The sequence below is a fragment of the Crocuta crocuta genome, unplaced genomic scaffold, assembly GCF_008692635.1.
Source record: "Crocuta crocuta isolate KB4526 unplaced genomic scaffold, BGI_CrCroc_1.0 scaffold53, whole genome shotgun sequence".
In the NCBI taxonomy this organism is placed as follows: domain Eukaryota; kingdom Metazoa; phylum Chordata; class Mammalia; order Carnivora; family Hyaenidae; genus Crocuta; species Crocuta crocuta.
The window spans coordinates 1144257-1162495 of record NW_027529432.1 but is presented as its reverse complement, the minus strand read 5'-3'; the positions used below and the strand labels follow the sequence as shown (position 1 = coordinate 1162495).

General features: G+C 55.6%; 1 protein-coding gene across 1 annotated transcript in view; it reads right to left on the bottom strand.

The window, feature by feature from the left end:
* The window catches only part of MARK2 (microtubule affinity regulating kinase 2), a 57213-nt gene that overhangs the window by 6792 nt on the left and 32182 nt on the right, over positions 1-18239 (bottom strand). The window contains exons 2-14 of the mRNA XM_077759696.1: positions 8278-8467; positions 8113-8162; positions 5319-5367; positions 4937-5002; positions 4778-4848; positions 4511-4567; positions 3566-3802; positions 2314-2433; positions 2107-2206; positions 1917-2029; positions 821-953; positions 391-569; positions 96-193 (exon numbers count right to left, since the gene is read on the bottom strand). Of these exons, the coding sequence (XP_077615822.1) occupies positions 96-193; positions 391-569; positions 821-953; positions 1917-2029; positions 2107-2206; positions 2314-2433; positions 3566-3802; positions 4511-4567; positions 4778-4848; positions 4937-5002; positions 5319-5367; positions 8113-8162; positions 8278-8467 (1463 nt within the window). The remainder of the gene's footprint in view (positions 1-95; positions 194-390; positions 570-820; positions 954-1916; positions 2030-2106; positions 2207-2313; positions 2434-3565; positions 3803-4510; positions 4568-4777; positions 4849-4936; positions 5003-5318; positions 5368-8112; positions 8163-8277; positions 8468-18239) is intronic.

Below are 18239 nucleotides of genomic sequence, written 5' to 3'. Positions count from 1 at the left end.
TGGGGGGAGGGGCAGGGGCTGCTGACAGACCACCACCATGAGACGGCTCTTGGTGGGGGAGGGGGGCGTGGTAGGCAGGGCCTGGGTCCGCTCACCTGTCTTTGCCGTTCTGGATGGAAGCCTGGCCAAGGCTGGCCCTCTCCAAAAGGGGGGAGTTCCTGCTTCGATTTGTGCTGGTGGAGAGGACGCTGTTCTGTGGGAAACAGAGGGCAGAGCTGTACCACAGAAAACCAGTGTTCTGTTCACAGAGCCGGCTCCAGGAAAAGAAAGGATTCTGCTTTTCCTCGTGGCGGGTAGGCTTCATACAGTAAGCATACCTGGCGAGGCCAGGGGGGCAGCCGGAGGGAGCTGCTCGGAGCGGACGGGCCCCAGGGCAGGTGGGACGCTCACCGTGGAGGGGGTGGGGGTGGTCTTCTTCCTCTCCAGGCCGGGCAGGGGGCTGGCGGGCACTTTGGCCGTGCTGCTGGCCTTCCGCCCTGACTCCCGGTCCTCCTCAGGCCGCTTATTTTCTGCGTTGTTACTCTGAGTCTTCTTAGAGTAGGAATTAGACGTGGGAATGGCAGGACCAGCTGCGGGGGCAGAGGGATGGCAGGAGTGGGTAAGGGCGAGGGGCCAGCTGAGGGCCGGCCATGTACATGGCGCTCCCCGTAAACCCCATTTCACAGAGGGCGAGCGAAGGGAAGTGACTTGCCCAAGGCCACGCTACTAAGACGTGGCTGAATTGGGACGGAGACTCAGCGGGGTCCTCCCTAGCCCCTAGAGGCCATGTCCTTTCAGGACAGGGGTGAGCCCGCTGCCCGCAACTCCCTGAAGCACTCACCCTGGTCACTGAAGCGCCGCTGCTTGGGGTTGGCAGAGACGCTACGCTGTACCTTGTGGGAGGGGGAAGGGGCACTGCTGTTGGTCAGATCAGCCGAAGGCCGGGGCTTCAAGGTGATGGTGTCACCCTCCAGCTGCAGGCAGATAAACAGGAGGGTAGAAATCACACGGACATGCGCACAGAGGGACCCACTTCACACCGCTCTGCCTGATGCAAGTCCTTCCCGGACACCCCAGGACGTGCTCCTGCAGGACCCAGGTGCGTCTAAACATCCTGCAGACACGCAGGCCCCGACACGGCTCCCGACGAACAGAGCCAGAGACTCCCGGCCCCCAGCACACGCAAGAGCCCCCACCCCCGGAGAGGGACACATGTGCCCGTAAGAACGCACATTCAGACCGCGAGAGCACACCCTCCTGCTCCCAACAAGATCGTTCTTGACCAGGCTAAGTCCCACACTTCCAGGAGGAGAGCAGGCCGGGGAGGCCAGGAGTGCGTGTGGGGACACACAGATGGCGCGCAAGCCCACCCTCCCACGCACACACCCGTGGCCTCACACCAACACGGTTACCCAGATGGGCACGGGCACAAACACGAAGCCTCCAGATGAACAGACGGGGGACAGACATACAGGCACACAGACACAGAGAGCCAGACACCAGCGATGCAGACTCAAGACCCGTTTAAGAAGAGCACACAGACCCACACACCCGAACACCCAGAGACAGGCGCTTCCCAACTCAGAGGGACACAAACACGTGGAAACAGACACACAGATTTTCTCCATCAACAAAGAAGTGATTCAGCCAGACTGACCTAGACCCAGCCTAAGCAACACACACCGAGCCAGATCTACTCACCCATGTGGAGACCCGGACCCAGGCCTAGACCCCACCGGCTTTCCTAGCCCTTCACTGACAGAAACCAGTGAAAGCAAAGGCCAGAGAGCTTTACCCACCAGAGCTGAGGCTTAAAACTCGTCAGCAGAAAGCGCACCTACTCAGAGAGGAGCTTCTGCCCTCAACGGGTGCCAGAAGCACAGGGTTGCCAGTGACAGCAAAGCTGGCCAGCAGGGAACAGAGCAGGGGGCACACACCTCAGAGCTCTTGTAGCCCAGGAGCAGATAGGTGGCCATCACTTCGTTGTACCTCTGGCCCACCAGTGAGTCCTGGATCTCTTCCCGTGTGTAACCCATGGACACCATCAATTCTGCACAGGGGGGACACACAGTTAAGGCTGGTCCTGAGTCCTAGGGAGTTGAATCTCACGGCTTGGCAGAGCCTCACCTGTCCGCCGGGGGTCCTTGTAGTCAGGGAGTGGCTCCACATAAGGCTTTAGTTCGTCATCTTCGTGACCCACATTCATCCATCGATCTTTCATGATTTGCTGGGGGAGCAAAGGGAAGCATTAAGGGCAGGGAGGAAGGGGACTCAGCTCGGAGGCGTCCCAAGGAACCAAGGGCTTTCCAGTCAGCTGGGATCCTGGCTGCTCACCTCTAAAGTGCCTCTCTTGCTGGGATTGAGAATGAGAAATTTCTTAAGCAGGTTTTCACAGTCCGTGGACATGTAGAACGGAATGCGGTATTTTCCCCTCAGGACCCGCTCCCGTAGCTCCTACAGTAGGAGAGAAATGTATTATTATTACTTTTTAATCTTTTTAATGTTTATTTATTTTTGAGAGAGAGAAAGAGACAGAGCACAAGCAGGGGAGGGACAAAAAGAGACAGAGACACAGAATCAGAAGCAGGCCCCAGGCTCTGAGCTGTCGGCACAGAGCCCGACGCAGGGCTCGAACCCATCAACTGCAAGATCATGACCTGAGCCAAAGTCGGACGCTTAACCGACTGAGCCACCCAGGCGCCCGAGAAATTTATTATTATTTTTAAGTAAGCGCTATGCCCTACAATGGGGCCTGAACTCACAACCCTGAGATCAAGAGTCTCCTGCTCTACAGACTGAGCCTGCCAGGTGCCCCAGAGGGAAAGAAATTTACATCACCCCAAGGCCAAGGGAAGAAACCTAATGTCCAGGCTTCTGAGAGCTTAAGACTGACCAGCTAGATATATGTGAAACACGGTAGGAGACAGAGAGCCAGAGACAAGGCACCACACCGGAGAGGCACTGGTGTCAAATGCCCTGTGCCCATTAGCCTGACCAGCCCGAGGCCTTGCCATCCTGAGTGACTCGGAAGGGTGAACGGAAACAGGATCTAATCTATCCCATCCCTAGAGGAAAGAACTGAGGCCATCACGCTGGGTGCAGAAGACCCAGCCCTCCTCTGAAGTTCTGGCTTGGGAAAAGTGTACAGGTGGCAAAGGAGAGAGGTCAGGGGTAAGACCAAAGGCTGAGAATGGAAAGGAGAAGCAATAAAAATGACCTAAGCCTGGGGCACCTGGCTGGTTCAGTCGGTGGAGCAACTGACTCTTGATCTCAGGGTTGGCAGTTTGAGCTCCACGTTCAGTGTACAGATTACGTAAAAATAAAACCTTTTTTGGGGCACCTGGGTGGCTCAGCTGGTTAAGTGTCCAACTTCAGCTCAGGTCATGATCTCACGGTCTGTGAGATCGAGCCCCATGTCACGCTCTACGCTGACAGCTCAGAGCCCAGAGCCCCAGCTTCACGTTCTGTGTCTCGCTTTCTCTTCGACCTTCCCCCGCTCATGCTGTATCTCTGACTCTCTCTCAAAATATAAATGTTATTATTTATTTATTTATTTTTAAAAATCTAAGCCTGTGCTTCACTCCACCTTGAGGTTCTGTCCATCAAAAGGCAGGGACCCGCTGACCAGTGTATACAGGATAACTCCCAGGCTCCACACATCCACCTCGGGTCCATCGTATTTTTTGCCCTGGAAGAGCTCTGGGGCGGCATATGGGGGGCTGCCACAGAAGGTATCCAGCTTGTTCCCAAAGGTGAATTCATTGCTGAAGCCAAAGTCTGCAATCTTGATGTTCATATCAGCATCCAAGAGCAGGTTTTCTGCCTGGGAGGGAAGATGGAAGATGTGAGGAGGGAGCGGACCACAGGAAGGCACTGAACAGGAAGGAGCTGAGGGGGATGGGAGCACAAACAGAGGTCAACTTCGGTCTCAGAACTTTCTCCACCTTCAGTCAGTGTGAAGGGGCTGGCCCGGAGGGGGCCAACGCAGGCCACCCCTCACACAGGCAGCCATGGGAGTGCGCGGGCATCTGAGGGCTCGGAGATGCCGTGAGCTGTGCCAGGCTTCCGCCGCCACGTCAGGCTCGTGTTAATCACGGTCATGTCTGCCAGGACTCGGGGGGCCAGGCGCCTCCAGGGGAGTCCACACTCTGCTGTCTCAGGGAGAGGGCTGAGCAGGTGTGCACCTGCAGAGCAGCTTGGGGGGCAGCGGTGGGACAGTCACTGTTCCGCCCTCAGTCAGCCGCAGGAAGGGCCAGCGGAGCCCGCAGCTCTCCTGCGGCGCCTGGCAACCCTGGAAGGGGGCGTGCCCAGCGGAGGCGGCAGAGACCCTCTGTTCGCCGGCTAAATGACAGCTAAGTCCAGTTGTAAGGCCGATTTCAGAAACGGCCCGAGGGGCTTCCTCATCACCTCCAAAAAATTACAAGCTGGAGTTTCCTTGAACTCTCAGAGCCTGAAGGTTATTAGGACACTGTTGACAGAGGGTGAACAACCCAAACCTGACCCCGAGACAGGAGACGAGGGCTCGCCTTACCTTTAAGTCTCTATGAACAATAAACTTCTGGTGACAGTACTGCACAGCAGACACTATCTGAAAGGAAGGAAGAAGGGTTAGGCCAGGGGCACCCGAGGGTTGGATGGCGGACCTGTGAGTCGGTGACCTAGTTCCAATCTGCCATATAGATAAGCAGAGCTCGCAGGACCCACCACAGGCCACTCAGAGGCAGGCAGCACCTCCTCACAGGCCAAACCCCAAAGGGCAGAGGCTGGGGCCACACTCCGCAAAGGGACCCACACCCACCTGGCGGAATTTGGCTCGAGCCTCTTTTTCTTTCATCCTGCCGTGAGCCACCAGGTAATCAAACACCTCTCCTGCAAGATACAGGGGTGGGGTCTAGGTCGGAGCTTCCTGGGACTGGGGGACCCGGGGGCACACGGGAAGAGGCAGTTCCACACTTACCTCCACTAGCGTACTCCATGACAAGGTAGAGAGTTTTTTCAGTCTCGATCACTTCAAATAACTTAACTGCAAAGGAAAGGGCCAAGCCGTGAGTCAGAGAAGTAGGACGGGCCACACACTGAGCCCTAATGTGAACAGGGACATCCTGGGGATGAAAGGCTCCCCCCCCCCCCCAAAAAAAAGGGTAAGCTTCTCTCATGGCAGCCATGCTACTAAGAAGAGCCCCAGGTGCCAGAGGCAGGGCTGGATTTTGAGCTGGGCATCCCCAGAGGCAGCTTCCCAGACTCCCGACTCCAGAAAGCACCACCTCGGGGAGGGATACAGGCTGGGAAGCAGGGCCGTGCTGTAGGGGAAGAAGGAAGGAATGAAATCTGGTTCTCACCTATGTTGGGATGATTCAAAACCTTCATTATTCTTACTTCGCGGAATAGCTGGAAAAGAAAATACCAGGGGGTCACGCTTGCTTAGCTTGCTCCCCTCAGGTCCCCTCCAAACAAAGCCACGGCTCGATGGCTTCTCCCAAGAGAGAAAACAGGCCAAGGAAAGAAATGGGGCAGTGTCCAGGTCACCCAGGCCCGTTCCTGATGGCTGAGAAGTAGGTGAAGGGGAACGAAGGCAGACTCGTCAGCAGGAGGAAAGCTGGCCTCTAACGACTTGCACCCTTGGGTTCAGCATCTGGATACATCGGCCATGGGTCCTCTGCTGCACTCTCCCCAAATCCAACCCCCAAGAGCAGGCGGGTGTGGCGGGGCGCCTCTGAAGGAGGGAGTGTGAGCCCGTGTGCATGAATATTCAGAACCAGGCTGCTGCTAAAGTTCAGTGACAAAACAGACTCCAGCTTGTTCTGTGTGAGGGGCGGGGGCTTGGGAGGGGGGCTTCATCTTCTGGTTTACAGAAGTCAAAGGGCTCCGCATGGGTGGGCAGGCCCTTCTCTCCTGGGCCTCTGGGGCGGTGGCAGAAGAAGCCGCTCCTATATATAGCCGATGCCAATTTTAATCAAACCCACCTCCACACACTCACGCTCTCTTTGTGAAACAAAATCAGGGACTCCAAACCATGTACTTCCATAAAGAAAGATGAGAGAAACGAACCCCATCCCCTCTGCGGGGGCCAGAGAACTGGAGGTGGGGTTTTGGTAACTTCCAGGCCTCACCATTTGCACAAAGAGCAGAAGTAGTTGTTTATATTTTGTTTTGTTTTGTTTTGTTTGGGGGGGGGGAGGTCTGGGGACCTAATTCATGGTGTACTTCATGGAATAAACTGAACACATTTTTTCCCCTTTAATGAGGTCTCAGAGCTTTTGTGAGCTGAAAAAGAAGAGACAGCCTTTCGAATCTTCAGGAATCCGATTCTGAACTTGGCTCCCTTTTCTTGTTAGAGCCCAGGTTTCTCTTGCTTTCTTCCCTGGCGCGGCAGCTATCTGGGATGAAGAGGCGAAAGGTCCTGGACACCACCTCAGGGGGTGGGGGTGGGGGTAAGTAACGCTGAAATGGGGCTGGAGGCAGCTGCCTGGGTTCTCCCCCAGAGGGCACCTACTTGGCCTGGAAGGCGTATTCTCTGGGAGAAAGGGAGTTTCCTGGGCTCAGCTGAGAACCCTGAGGGGGCTAGATTCTTCCGTGCTGTCCTTTCTATGAATCACTGCCGGGATCAGATTTAAGTAGAGTGATTTGGCCGGAATCAGACTGGCCTGGGTAAAAGAGTATGTTAAAAGGCTTTTAAAATGCCTACATTTGCCTGGTATCAGTGCCCTCCAGCCAGCCAGGAAGGGGCAAGGAGGAAAAAGAGGTGGGAAAGGGCACGGCCAGGCTGACTCTGGCAGCTGTCACACGGCGCACGCTACACTGCGTGCTCTGAGCCAACATGTCAAGGGTAGCCCTCTTTCCCTTCCTTCCGGAAAGCTCTAAGCAGGAAAGCCCTGGTGATGACAGCAAAGTTGCCTCTGAACCAAAGAACGCTGAGGGGGTCCCGGGGCTAACAAAACACAGGCAGCACCTTCGTTCTGGCTGCCAGCGTGTCAAGGTACCTCAACCCCCACGCTGCAATTCCTCGAGTGCCTCCCTCAAAACCAGCCCCCACCCCAGGTCCGAAGCTTCTCAAGCTCCCTGGAGTTGACTGTTAGCATGAGGTTATGCCCTCTTTTAAATAACAGCGTGCTCCTGAAAAGGAAATTTCAGCCTACCTCGTGACAGAAAGAACTAGGTGACTCAAGATCAGAAAATCTGAGCCAGGGCCAGCTGGAATATGGGGGCACAAGGAAACTGGACCAACCTGAACAGGGACAGCCTTTCGGGAGCCAGACGGGCGATTTCCTCCTTCCCCTAACTGTCGGGGCCCGGCATGGGAGGAGCGGGCAGAGGGTTTGCAGTTCTACGTCAACCCCTCCCTGGCAAGCTGTCCCATTCTGCAAATCAAAGCCTCCTTTTCATGTTCCTATCAGCTCTTCATAGTTTCCCGACCAGGTTGGGTATGTGCTCCCACCTGGAGGACTCCCCGGATCAGCTAAGACTGACCTCAGTTTCCCACTGTCAGTAAAGGAAGAGAAAGTTCAACCTCATCTAGCGAACACTACATGTGGATGAGTCTGTGACTTTTAGCCAAGAGGACCTTAGAAGCGAGAAGGCAAACTGGTACCACCCATCCTTAACCTGCACAAACTGTCAGGGGTTTGAAACTGGAGTTGAGCTTCTAAGAACCCAGCCTTCTATACTCATCCCCTAAACTGCTGCTGGGACAGAATCTGGTGGCAGGCTCCCTGCCTCCTCTTATCCCTGCACTTCTAGAGCCAATCCCCTGGATCATTCTAGATCTTGGAATCACCAAACACATGTTTTTAGTAACGGCCAGGAACGTGTGTTTTTGCAGAGGGCCACAGGTCAGAAGATAACACGATCCTGATGAGCAGGAAGTAGGTCAGATAGGTAGGCCAAATGGCAGGGAAGGGCAGAAAGACTTCTAAAGAGCCAGTGCCTGTGGCCAGGAAGCCCACCCAGGGGGAGTCAACGTGGTGGATCCGATCAGAGCCCCACAGGCAGCAGAGCCATGGAGCAGTGGGGATGGTGAAAAGACCAGAGATTTTTAAAACTGGGGATTCAAGGGTGGGGGGTGGCCCACACGGGATCAGCAGATCCCTGGCCCCTGATGAGAGTCTTAGAAAGAACAGAAGGTGCGGCACTTACTTTCTGGAGGCTGGAGGAGTTCAGCTGAGTCTTGTCAATGATCTTCACAGCTACCTGCACGTGAGACACAAAACCCAAGATTCCCTCTCAGGACAGGAGAGGCCCAAGACTCGACTCTCCCTCCTCCTCTATATTTCCACTTCCTTTTACCCCAACCCCGTCAACACATCCATTTGTCCAGNCAGGTCAGGATGTGACGAGCCAGCTTCACCTTGGCGAAGTTGCCCTTGCCGATGGTCTTAAGGAGCCGGTAGTTGCCGATATGGGGCTGCTCGTCAGCAGAGGCGGCTGAGTTGCGGCCCCGCAGCATGTTGGACTTACTGCTGGGCTTGGGGTCGAGGTGTCCCAAGGTGGGCTGCAGGGTGGAAACACGCACACCTTTCAGGACGCTACCTCTCAGTTCCCCGTATCTGTGCCCTTATCTCTCCATTAAAAAAACCCTACGAGGCTGGGGGTGGGGGGTCAAGGTGGATGGCAGGGGGCTGGCGGGCAGGCAGAGTCAGAAGGCAGGGGAGGAGGAGGAGGAGATGAGGAGCAAGCCAGTCTTCAGTGCCAACGTCCCGTGGGTGCGGGAGTCTGGGCCTCGCACCCAGGGCAGTACAGTCCGCCCTTAACAACCCACCAGCCCTTTACATCCTGCGGGAGAGCGCCCCCTACTGCTCGCCCGGCTGCCTCTTCACACAGTGAGGCTGCGCAGCACAGCGCAAGTACTTCCGGCACTCGTCACCACTTCCGGCACTCGTCACCACCCAACGCTTCGCCTTTACCTTTATTAGTTATCCCTTTACACTGGTTTGCTGGCCATCCTGTTGAGATGGAGGCACATGAAGGCGGGCGTACATCATTTATTCACTGGTATGCCCCAGCCCTGACACAATCTGAATTCTGGGGGATGCTCACTCAACACCTGTGCCACGAACACACCGAATGACAGGGTCTGCCCCCCCACCCCGGTGCCCCCCAACAGCCCGTAGCTCGGGCAACAGTGTTAGGACGCGAAGTGACAGCAACAGCACAGCTCTGCAAGCGTGACACAAAAAGGGTCCAGCCCAGAGGAAAACACATGAAGGCCTGTGTGTTCCTCAAAGAGCTACAACCCAGAGTCACCATGTGACCCGGCAGTCCCGCTCCCAGGTGCCGCCCGTCAGAGCAGTGGAAACGGATGTCCACGCGGAAACTCACACACCAGTGTCTACTGGTAACAGCCCACGTTCACAACAGCCAACAAGTGGAAACAACACAAACGTCTGTCAGTTGGCAAACAGACGGACACACTGGGATATCCCACGTGGTGGACTCTTCCTCGGCAATCAAAAGAAATGAAGCCGCGACACGCGCTACAACAGGGACAGACCTTGAGAACGTTCCACTACGTGAATAAAGCTGGTCACAGAGAACCACGTACTGTATGATCCCATGTATGTGAAATGTTGAGAACAGGCAAATCCTCAGTGACAGAGAGATCAGTCCAGGGCTGAGGAGGGTGGAGAGTTAGGGGGACAACTAAGGGGTACAGGGTTTCTTTCTGTGATAATGAAAATCGCCTAATGAAATGTTGATTGTGGGGATGGATACAAAGCTCTGTGAATTTACTCAAAGCCACTTAATTGTACACCTTCAAAGGGTGAATTGTGGGGTGCCTGGGTAGCTCAGTTGGTTGAGTGTCCAGACCCCTGATTTCGGCTCAGGTCATGATCCCTGGGTCGTGGGATCGGCCCCACATTGGGCTCTGTGCTGAGCGTGAAGTCCGCTTAAGGTGTTCTCGCTCTCTCTCTCTCCCCATGCACTCTCTCAAATAAAAATAAAGACAAAAAATAAAATAAAGGTGAACTGTATGGCATGTGAATGGATGAATAAAAGTGCTGAGAGCCTGGTCTAATCTTGTTTGGAGCCCAGATTTACTCTCCAAGAGCACCTGATGCCCTCACTCCCACACACTGGGGCAAAGTGCTGCCAGAGCCTTGTCCTGGAACCATCCAGAGCTACCTTGGAAACTCTGGGTGGAGGAGAGCAGGGTAACCAGAAAAGTGTGAGTCAAAGTTCTTCTTTCACGGCCCCCTGGGGCTGTAATGAAGCCCTTCAAAACCACAGAGGAGAGAAATGACTTGCTACCACCCATAGAACTGTCCAGAGTTTCTTGCAAGAAGCTTGCTTCCCTAACCAGATGCTTTCCAGGCAGAAAAACAATAACGCAAAGCAAATACCCTGCTACTGACGGTTCCCCCTCCTTCCTTGCGTCAATGGAGGGCCTTTCTTCTCTTTGTATAGTAGCTGCTGGCTGATCTGGGGTAAGCTGTCTGACTCAGATCCCAAGAGCTCATGGATTTAGGCCTTTGAGGAGAAAAGAGATCCCATGCCTATGGTAGATTCTGAAGGGAAAGGTTCCTGACATCTCAGCAGAGTCCCTTTTAACATCTTTCGCCCTCTGGGGAGTGTTCTCTCTCCTATAAGTCCTCACCAGGTCCCCAAAGCCTCTGCTGTCTGCCCACTCTGGCCCACCTAACTCTCTCAGCCTCTCTGTGCTTGACACCCTGTTGCTCACTTAAACCTGGTTGGTCCTCAAACAGTGTTTACTAGACCAGTAGATTTTCTTTTTCTTTCTTTTTTTAATGTTTACTTATTTTTTTGATAGAGAGTGCAAGCAGGGGAGGGGCAGGACAAGAGAGGGTGGGGGACAGAGGATCCCAACAGAGACAGCAGAGAGCCCAGTGCGGGGCTCGAACTCACAAACCACGAGGTCATGACCTGAGCCAAAGTCAGGCAGTTGACTGACTGAGCCACCCAGGTGCCCCTAAGACCAGTAGATTTTCAAACATCTGCCTTTTGCCCTTCCAAAGCAACCCTAGGGTTCACACCCCTTGGAGAGAAGGGCATTTCTTGGCCCTGCTAGTACCCTAGTACCTGCCCTTGGCTCAGTCTACCAAAGGGTATCCCGAGCCCCATCCAGCAGGCTCCTGGAGGTCTGGGCTCCATGGCCTACCTCTTCTCAGCCCCATCCTCCCAGAAAGTGCTGCTAGGCTGCCTACTGCCCTAGCTGGCCTGCCTCANGCGTGCCAGCTCTCACAAGAGGATGATGGGTGGGGAAGTGTCCTCGGTAACCTCTAATTCATCTCCTGAGTTCCTTGTCACTCCCCTCTCCTGAGGATACAAGGACTTGGCAGACTCCAAGTCCTCAAAATCTGTAACAAGAATTCAGTGTAGACTTGAAGGTCTGGGCCCTTTGCCCCTCTGAAGCCAAATCTGGGAATCCTGTGGTCCTTCCTGACTTCTGCTCTGCCCAGCCCTCTCGCTGTCCCTGGCTCCAGGGCCTGGTCTGTGCGGTACCAGAGGACCGCATTCCCCGCCAGGCCCGGCTGCACACTGGGCCTCAAAACATCAGTTAAACACAAGAGGGGCCCTGCCATCCAGCTCCCTCCTTTTAGGGGTAGAGAGGTGTGGTTAAGAGTGCAAATGCCACTGGGGCACCTGGGGGGCTCAGTCAGTTAAGCGTCTGACTTCGGCTCAGGTCAGATCTCATGGTTCGTGGGTTCGAGCCCCGCATCAGGCTCTGTGCTGACAGCTCAGAGCCTGGAGCCTGTTTTGGAATCTGTGTCTCTCTTCCCCTCCCCCGCTCATGCTCTGTCTCAAAAATAAACTATAAAAAAAAATTTTTTAAAGAGTGCAAATGCCAGAGACAAACTGCCAGTTCAAATCCTCAATCTGCCAATTATTCAACACGTGCTAACTTTATTATCATCAACACCATCCTCAAGAGGGAGATGAGAGTATTGCAAAGGGTGAAGGAAACCACCCAAAAGATGACCAGTGCAGAGTGATTCCACACATCTGTGTCAGGGGATGGCCTAGTGGGTGCTGAGGAGCTCTGTCCAGCAGAACTAGGTTCAAGTCCCGGCTCCCCTACTCACTGGCATCAGTTTCCTTGCCTGTGAAGTGGTGATACAATATTCTCGACCTCACACTGGGTGAGAGAACACACATGAAATGTGTTGTCCAGTGCTCCACGGAGAGCAACCCGTGTCACTGTTCGTTTTAGTTCCCGAATGCTACTGTCTTTGTCAACAAGACCCCCACCCCTTAGTGACACCCTCCGAAGCCAGAGGTAGCTCAGCGGAGGCCAAGGCCACCAGAGATGGTCTAGCTCTCTCTACTGGAAAGGGGTCCAGGCTGAGCTGTGGCCACCCTCCCTTCTGGCCCTCGTTGCCAGCCCGCACTAGTGCCTCCAGCCTTCACAGGAGGCGACTCAGACAGGACAGCTGTGAAGGGCTGGTTCCAAGCCGGGCATCCAGAACAGAGAGAAGTTCTGCTTGTCCAGGACCCAGAGAAGCTGAGAACAGGGGCCTGTGCTCTTTGGTCCCCTGCTCCCAAATTCACCCACTCCCCTTTCAGGACCGAATCACCCGACTCTCAGGATTCAAAAGAGCATAGCCGTCCTTTCCCTCCCAGCAGGGATGTGGGCCAAGGTGAGCAGAGCCCAGGGGAGGAAGTGAAGAAAGAAGAAAGGGAGTGGAGAAAGGAGAAAGTCTCCAGTAGAAAATGTTTCTTGGACCAAGGCCCCGTGCGAAGCGGCTGCCCTGAAGGCTGAAGTGGAGGTAAGGGTGCGGACACAGTCTCTTCCATGGTCCTTACGAGGCCCACTCAGCACGGACCCAGATCTCACCACCGTGTAGGGGGCTGAGGACTGGCTGCCCTTCCGGGCCAAAAAACACCCCAGGATTTGGCTAAATCCACACCCTTCCCCCACCTCTGTCCTCCCTGCTCACAGTAAGGTAGGACACCGGACACCCCCAAAGCCCTGGCCCGCAGCACACCACAGGCAGACCCTGAAAATCCGAGGAGGCCAGCCCGCTGTGAGCTGACAGCACAGCTCTCGGGCAGCTTTCGGAAAGAACGGAGGGGGGGGGTGCCCTGCAAGGCAGTGTCGGGAACCAGAGGCAGGCCACACAGGTCACTCGGCATGCTGGGCTCAGAAGCAGGACTTGAACCGCTTCGGGGGCTCAACAGACGGTGGAATGCAGGACCCGGGGAGAAGAGAAAGAGCCTTCTATCCAGTGGGCCCTTCAACCTGGGATCTCCAAAGTCAGCCTCAGGCGTGTTGCCAGGCTCGCCCGGAAGACAGCCTCCACCCTGGAGGCCCGGCGCTGACTCAGGTAGGCAGGGCCCCTTCGCTAGTGCTGGGGGCTCCCCTACCAACAGTCCTCCCCAAGAAGAGCTCATGCCATGGGGCTCGGCGTTCAGGCCTGGCCTCAAGTGTCCTGAGACTTCCCCAGGGCTGGGAGGGGTGACAGGCAGGCACTCCTGGCCAGAGGCGCAGGCGGCCTGGGCACCGTGGGAGGAAGAAAAGGGTCCCTTGGGCACTGGCCCCGGGTGGCCGCCCCAGACCCCAGTCTCCCTTCAGTGGAGCGCCAGAGCACCCTCCCTGGGCTTCTACCTGTCATCTGCCACCTCCTCTCACCCTGGGGGGGCACCTGCCACCTCAACCTATGGAGACTCTTCTGGAATTTGCCCCCTCTTCCTTTCCCAGCCAGTGCCTCTCTCCCTGAATTTGACTACTGTGCTAGCACCTGGCTCCACTCGGCAATTCTTTAAAGACCCTGGGCTGAGGGTGGGGGCAATCCCACAGCAGAGAAGGGGAAAACATACCCGGCTGGAGAAAGGGACAAGGACTACCAGCAACTTCCATTCAGCAGGGCCCGCAGCAGAACCTGTCAGGCAGCGAGGGCAAAGTACAGAGGCCGGGAAGAGCCGGGCCCAGGGCGGGGGCTGCCGGCTCTGGCAGCCACCCTTACTCAGCCGAAGCAGGCGACACCTTCCACCACCTCCTCAGTGAAAAACAGTGAAGCAGCCAGGCCCGAGCGGCTCCTGCCTGGGAACCTGGACTGTGTCGCAACCGAAACCACACCACTAGCAGAGAGAGACCGGGCTGGGCAGGGAGAGCAACAGGGCCAAAAAGCCCCCCGGCTTCCCGCGGGCCAGGGCCTGGCGGCCAGAAAATGCACACAGGCCCAGGGCACTACACCGGGCGCAAGGTGGGAGGAAAGGGGCAGGAAGGGAACGGGAAGGAAGGGAGACAGAGAGACAGAAAGAGGCGGGTTTAGATCAACTTCCTTCTCTCTTCCCCTCCCCCTCCCCGGAAGTGGGCTGCCCCACCCTCCCCAAGGTGCTTTGCTGGGTAACAGCTGGGAGAGGGTGAGGAGCCTTGCTCCAGCTAGGGCTGTCATAAAAGTCCTTATCTCACCTGCAGCAGGTGGGACCTGGGTAGGGGCTCCAACTGGCAGGGAGGAGCCTGCGGGAGGAGCCTGCGGGAGGAGCTGACCCAGGGAGCCAGCAGCCTTGCTGCTGGACCAGCAAACCACCCACCGAGAACAAGGCGGGGGTTAAGCAGAAACCAGCAAGCCAACAGTGGCAGATGGACCTCCTGCTTCACAAAAAGCAGTGTTTAACTTAGAAAACGCATATTCCACTTAGACATAACATATTTTGGACATAATTTCAGGGAGCTCTGGGGCCCCGTGAAGCCCTTTTAGAGGTCAATGGGTTCTAGACTAAACACCTTTGTCACTGATACGTAATGAGATTTAATCCTACAACTTGCCTAAAAGATGGAGAACCAGCCAAATGTCCCTCTGAGTCCCTTCTGGCCCTGATTCTGGGAGTCCACCCCTAGGTTCCTGCCTAACCTCCAAGTAGTCTCCATCACCACCAGCCGTGCTGCTCCCCCCCAACAATACAGTTTCAAGCACTTGGGGGGCTGGGGGCAGCAGGGATGCCGGGACCCACCTTCCTCCTGCAAAGCCCTGCTGGCTGGGCATCTGCTAACATGCTGGGCTCCTGGGGACCTCCCCCCCCTTGTCTGTGTTCTGTGTTCTGGGCACACCTTTCTTCAGGCTCCCAGACCTACCTCGAATTCATTCCATTTCTCTAGTTAGGATCTTTCCCACTAAGAAACTCTTGAAAGATCTCACGCTGGTAGGCCACCAACCCCTCTAGAGAAGGGCAAACAGAGGCTCCTCTGTGCCCTTCCAGCACCTGAACACAGAGACCCGGGAGACCACGCTACTCAGTGTTCACCTAACACACGAGCCCTGAACGACAGATTTGACATTTTGGATGCTACCTTCTGCTGCCACGTATTTCCTATGTTCCCTAGAACGGTAGGGTAGCATCCTCATGCTACACACGAGAAACTGAAACACGGAAGGTACGAGACTTGCCCGAGGTCCCCTGGCCACGCCACCACTCGGCTGTTCCTCAGGGTCCCCTCTGTCGGCCTTTCATCAACTTTCTTGATGCCTAATCTGTCTTATCTCCCCCAAAGAAGGTTCATCCCTGGCTCTGCCTCCCCACGCTAGAAGGAGGGGACAGATGCCTAGGACAGCAGGAGAGCCAGTGTCTGGCGCAGGCCAGCGCCACTGGACTGTTGTGACGGTGTCCCCGGGGGGGCCCGCAGCACACCCTGCTCTCATTCCTCTGGACCCTGGGCTCAGGCTTGCCCGCGATCACCTGCCCCTTCACTCGGAGGATCAAACAGAATCAAACAGCTTCATTTTTCTAGTCCCTAGGGTTGTGTACTGTGACAGAGAGATTGTTTCCTCAGTCCTGTTTGTGGGAAGCAGTAAGGGGTTCTGTAAACTGAGGAAGTACAGAGCACTGACCTCACACAGAGAGGCTGGGGAGAAATGGGTATGACTGAGCTGACGAGTCACGTGGCCGTGGCCAGTCGCTTGTTCTTTCACTCTTCCTCCCTCACTGCATCCAGGAGCCTTCCTTGCATCCTTCAGTCCTGAGCAACTGTCACTCTCAACTGCCAAGAGTCAATAAACCCGAGGAGCATTGTGGGTAAGCAGGATCTTACAAGGCTTCGGTAAGCCCTGACCTGTGGAGAGGTTGGATGCATCCTCCTCACCCCCAAATTAACTGTGATGGCTCCCCCTGGGGAACCCCCCACCTTCCCTTAATGCCCTGCTGCGGAGGGGAGGTGGCACTGTGTCAAACTGTCAAAAGACTGCTCCTTCTTTCGAGCCAGGGCAGGTGCCTCCCTGATAAAGAAGACCTGCGGAGCCTTCCACTGAAGCACAAAGCCAAAAGCAAGGTAGTTCGCTACCCTTTAGCTCTCTTGAGCTGCAATCCTCACCCCAAGGCAGGGAGGCCAGCACTGCAGCCTAGGCCAGCAGAGGAGTGGCCTGGAGGCCTCAGAGCAGCCCCGGCAGAGGCCAGTGCGTGCCTGGGAAGACCAGCAGGCAAGAACTGGCCTGGAGCGAGACCAGAACCGATGCAGCACCGCCTGCTCACTCCCCTCCATGCATGGAAGGTACAACGCAATAAGCGTGCCTCAAATCTCCTGCCTTCACAGTCACTTGAAATGCTGGGCTCTTCCTCAAACGGGTAGGTTGTGTTGAGCTACCACAGCTTTGCAAGTTTCCAGTACTTCATCCCTGAGAATCTGCTCCCTGGGGCCCAGCCTTGATCTCAGTCCCCAATTACCGCTGCTGATTCAGCAAGCCTTTGTTGAGTCCCTATCTCTGGAGCCAGGGTCAGTTGCAAAGTTCAGAGAGAGCTGGTTCCTGCCTTCTAGAAACTCAGAGGAGGGAACTGCCTAGTAGATTCACCACAGTATCTCTGCTTAGTGAGGGAGGCGGGAGGGCATGGCAGAGGGCACGGCAGAGCTCCGGAGGCCGGTGGGTCTGGGATGGGAGCCCTGCCTTTGCTCCTTACTGCTTTGCAGAGCACGACCAAGACTTCTCGAGAACTCAGTTTCCTCATTTGGGACATGTGGCCACCAGCTGCACCCACTTCACAAGATCGGCATGAAGACAGAATGAAGAAACGCACGTCAGCGTGGACCACAGTGGCCAGTGTGCGCGAGGTCTTGACGTTTCCTACGATCTCATTTTACTTTCGGGTAGGAACCCGCTTCCCCTCTCCAGGAATCCCTCTGGGCCCTGAGAAGAGCTGTCATCTGTCATCGCTACAGACTTGACTACAAGCCCCAGTGCAGTAAAGCTGCTATTGCTTCTGGAATAAGGAAAAGTCCAGTTTCTACCGTAGCTGGGCTGTCAGGCAAAAGGACCCTCTTTCCTAACAGAAAACCGCTCCTGCCAAGGGGAGCGGGTGAAGAAGGAGGCAGTCACGCCTCTGGCCTCTAAGTAGCCCAGAGGAGGAGGAAGGTGCGACTGCTCTTCCCTTCCTCACGGGTTCCTTAACTCCTTCCTCCCAGAAAAGGTCCAAGAAACAGCCGACATACCAGTACCACATGGTGCCAAGGGCTGGGGGAAGCTCACATTGCCAGCCTCACACTCCATTCGGCGCCGCCCGTACCAGTGGGTTCCCGTAACCATGGAGACCAGCAAGTTCCTCCATATCACAGGAGAGTCAGCCTGCCAGCAGCCCCGGGCTCCGGGGGAGGCAGGAGACAGCCTGCAGCAGAAGGGTCTGGCTCACTTTACAGAGGATTGATGGAGAGCAACTGGTGCAGCTGAGGTGCCTGGGCCTTCCTTTCTTCCTTCCTTTCCTTTGCCTAGTAGTTTCTGTTTCTGTTTCGCACACTGGCTGGCTGTACACGGCACGGGGGTAAAGGCAGTCACTCTGGAGTCACAGATCTGCAGGGGGACCCCAAGCCCCGCCACTCTGGCTGCCAGGGAGGGAACGGCTCAGAGCTCCATAGGTGCGCACACACTTTACAAGCAAGGCTCCAGCCACCACGTAACATCTTCTTTTATGGGATCCAGGTCAGTAAGCACTCTTCTCCCTAGGTGGTCCCGAATCCTTTTGTTCAAAGAATTATCCAAACACCTTCTCAGCAGAGAGTGATCTCTCCCTTCTCTGGCTCCCACAGCACCCTGTCTGTACCATTCATCTCTTCTGACTGTGTGTCTCGACGCCTTAACCTCCTGGAGCTCTGAGAGGTCAGAGACTGTGTCTGGCTCGCTTCTGTATGCCCTCAGTGCCCGAGGGTGCCGGCGCCTAGCTGGCCCATGTTGAAATAGTTGAGGAATAAAAACGGTACAAGTGTTTGATCCTTACAGCCACCCTCTTGGAAGATAAGACAGAGGCAGAAGGAAGATCAGAACCTCTTGCCAAAGACCCTTTTCTCCTCTTTCAAGGCAGTTGTTACCCTTTGAAGTTGTTGG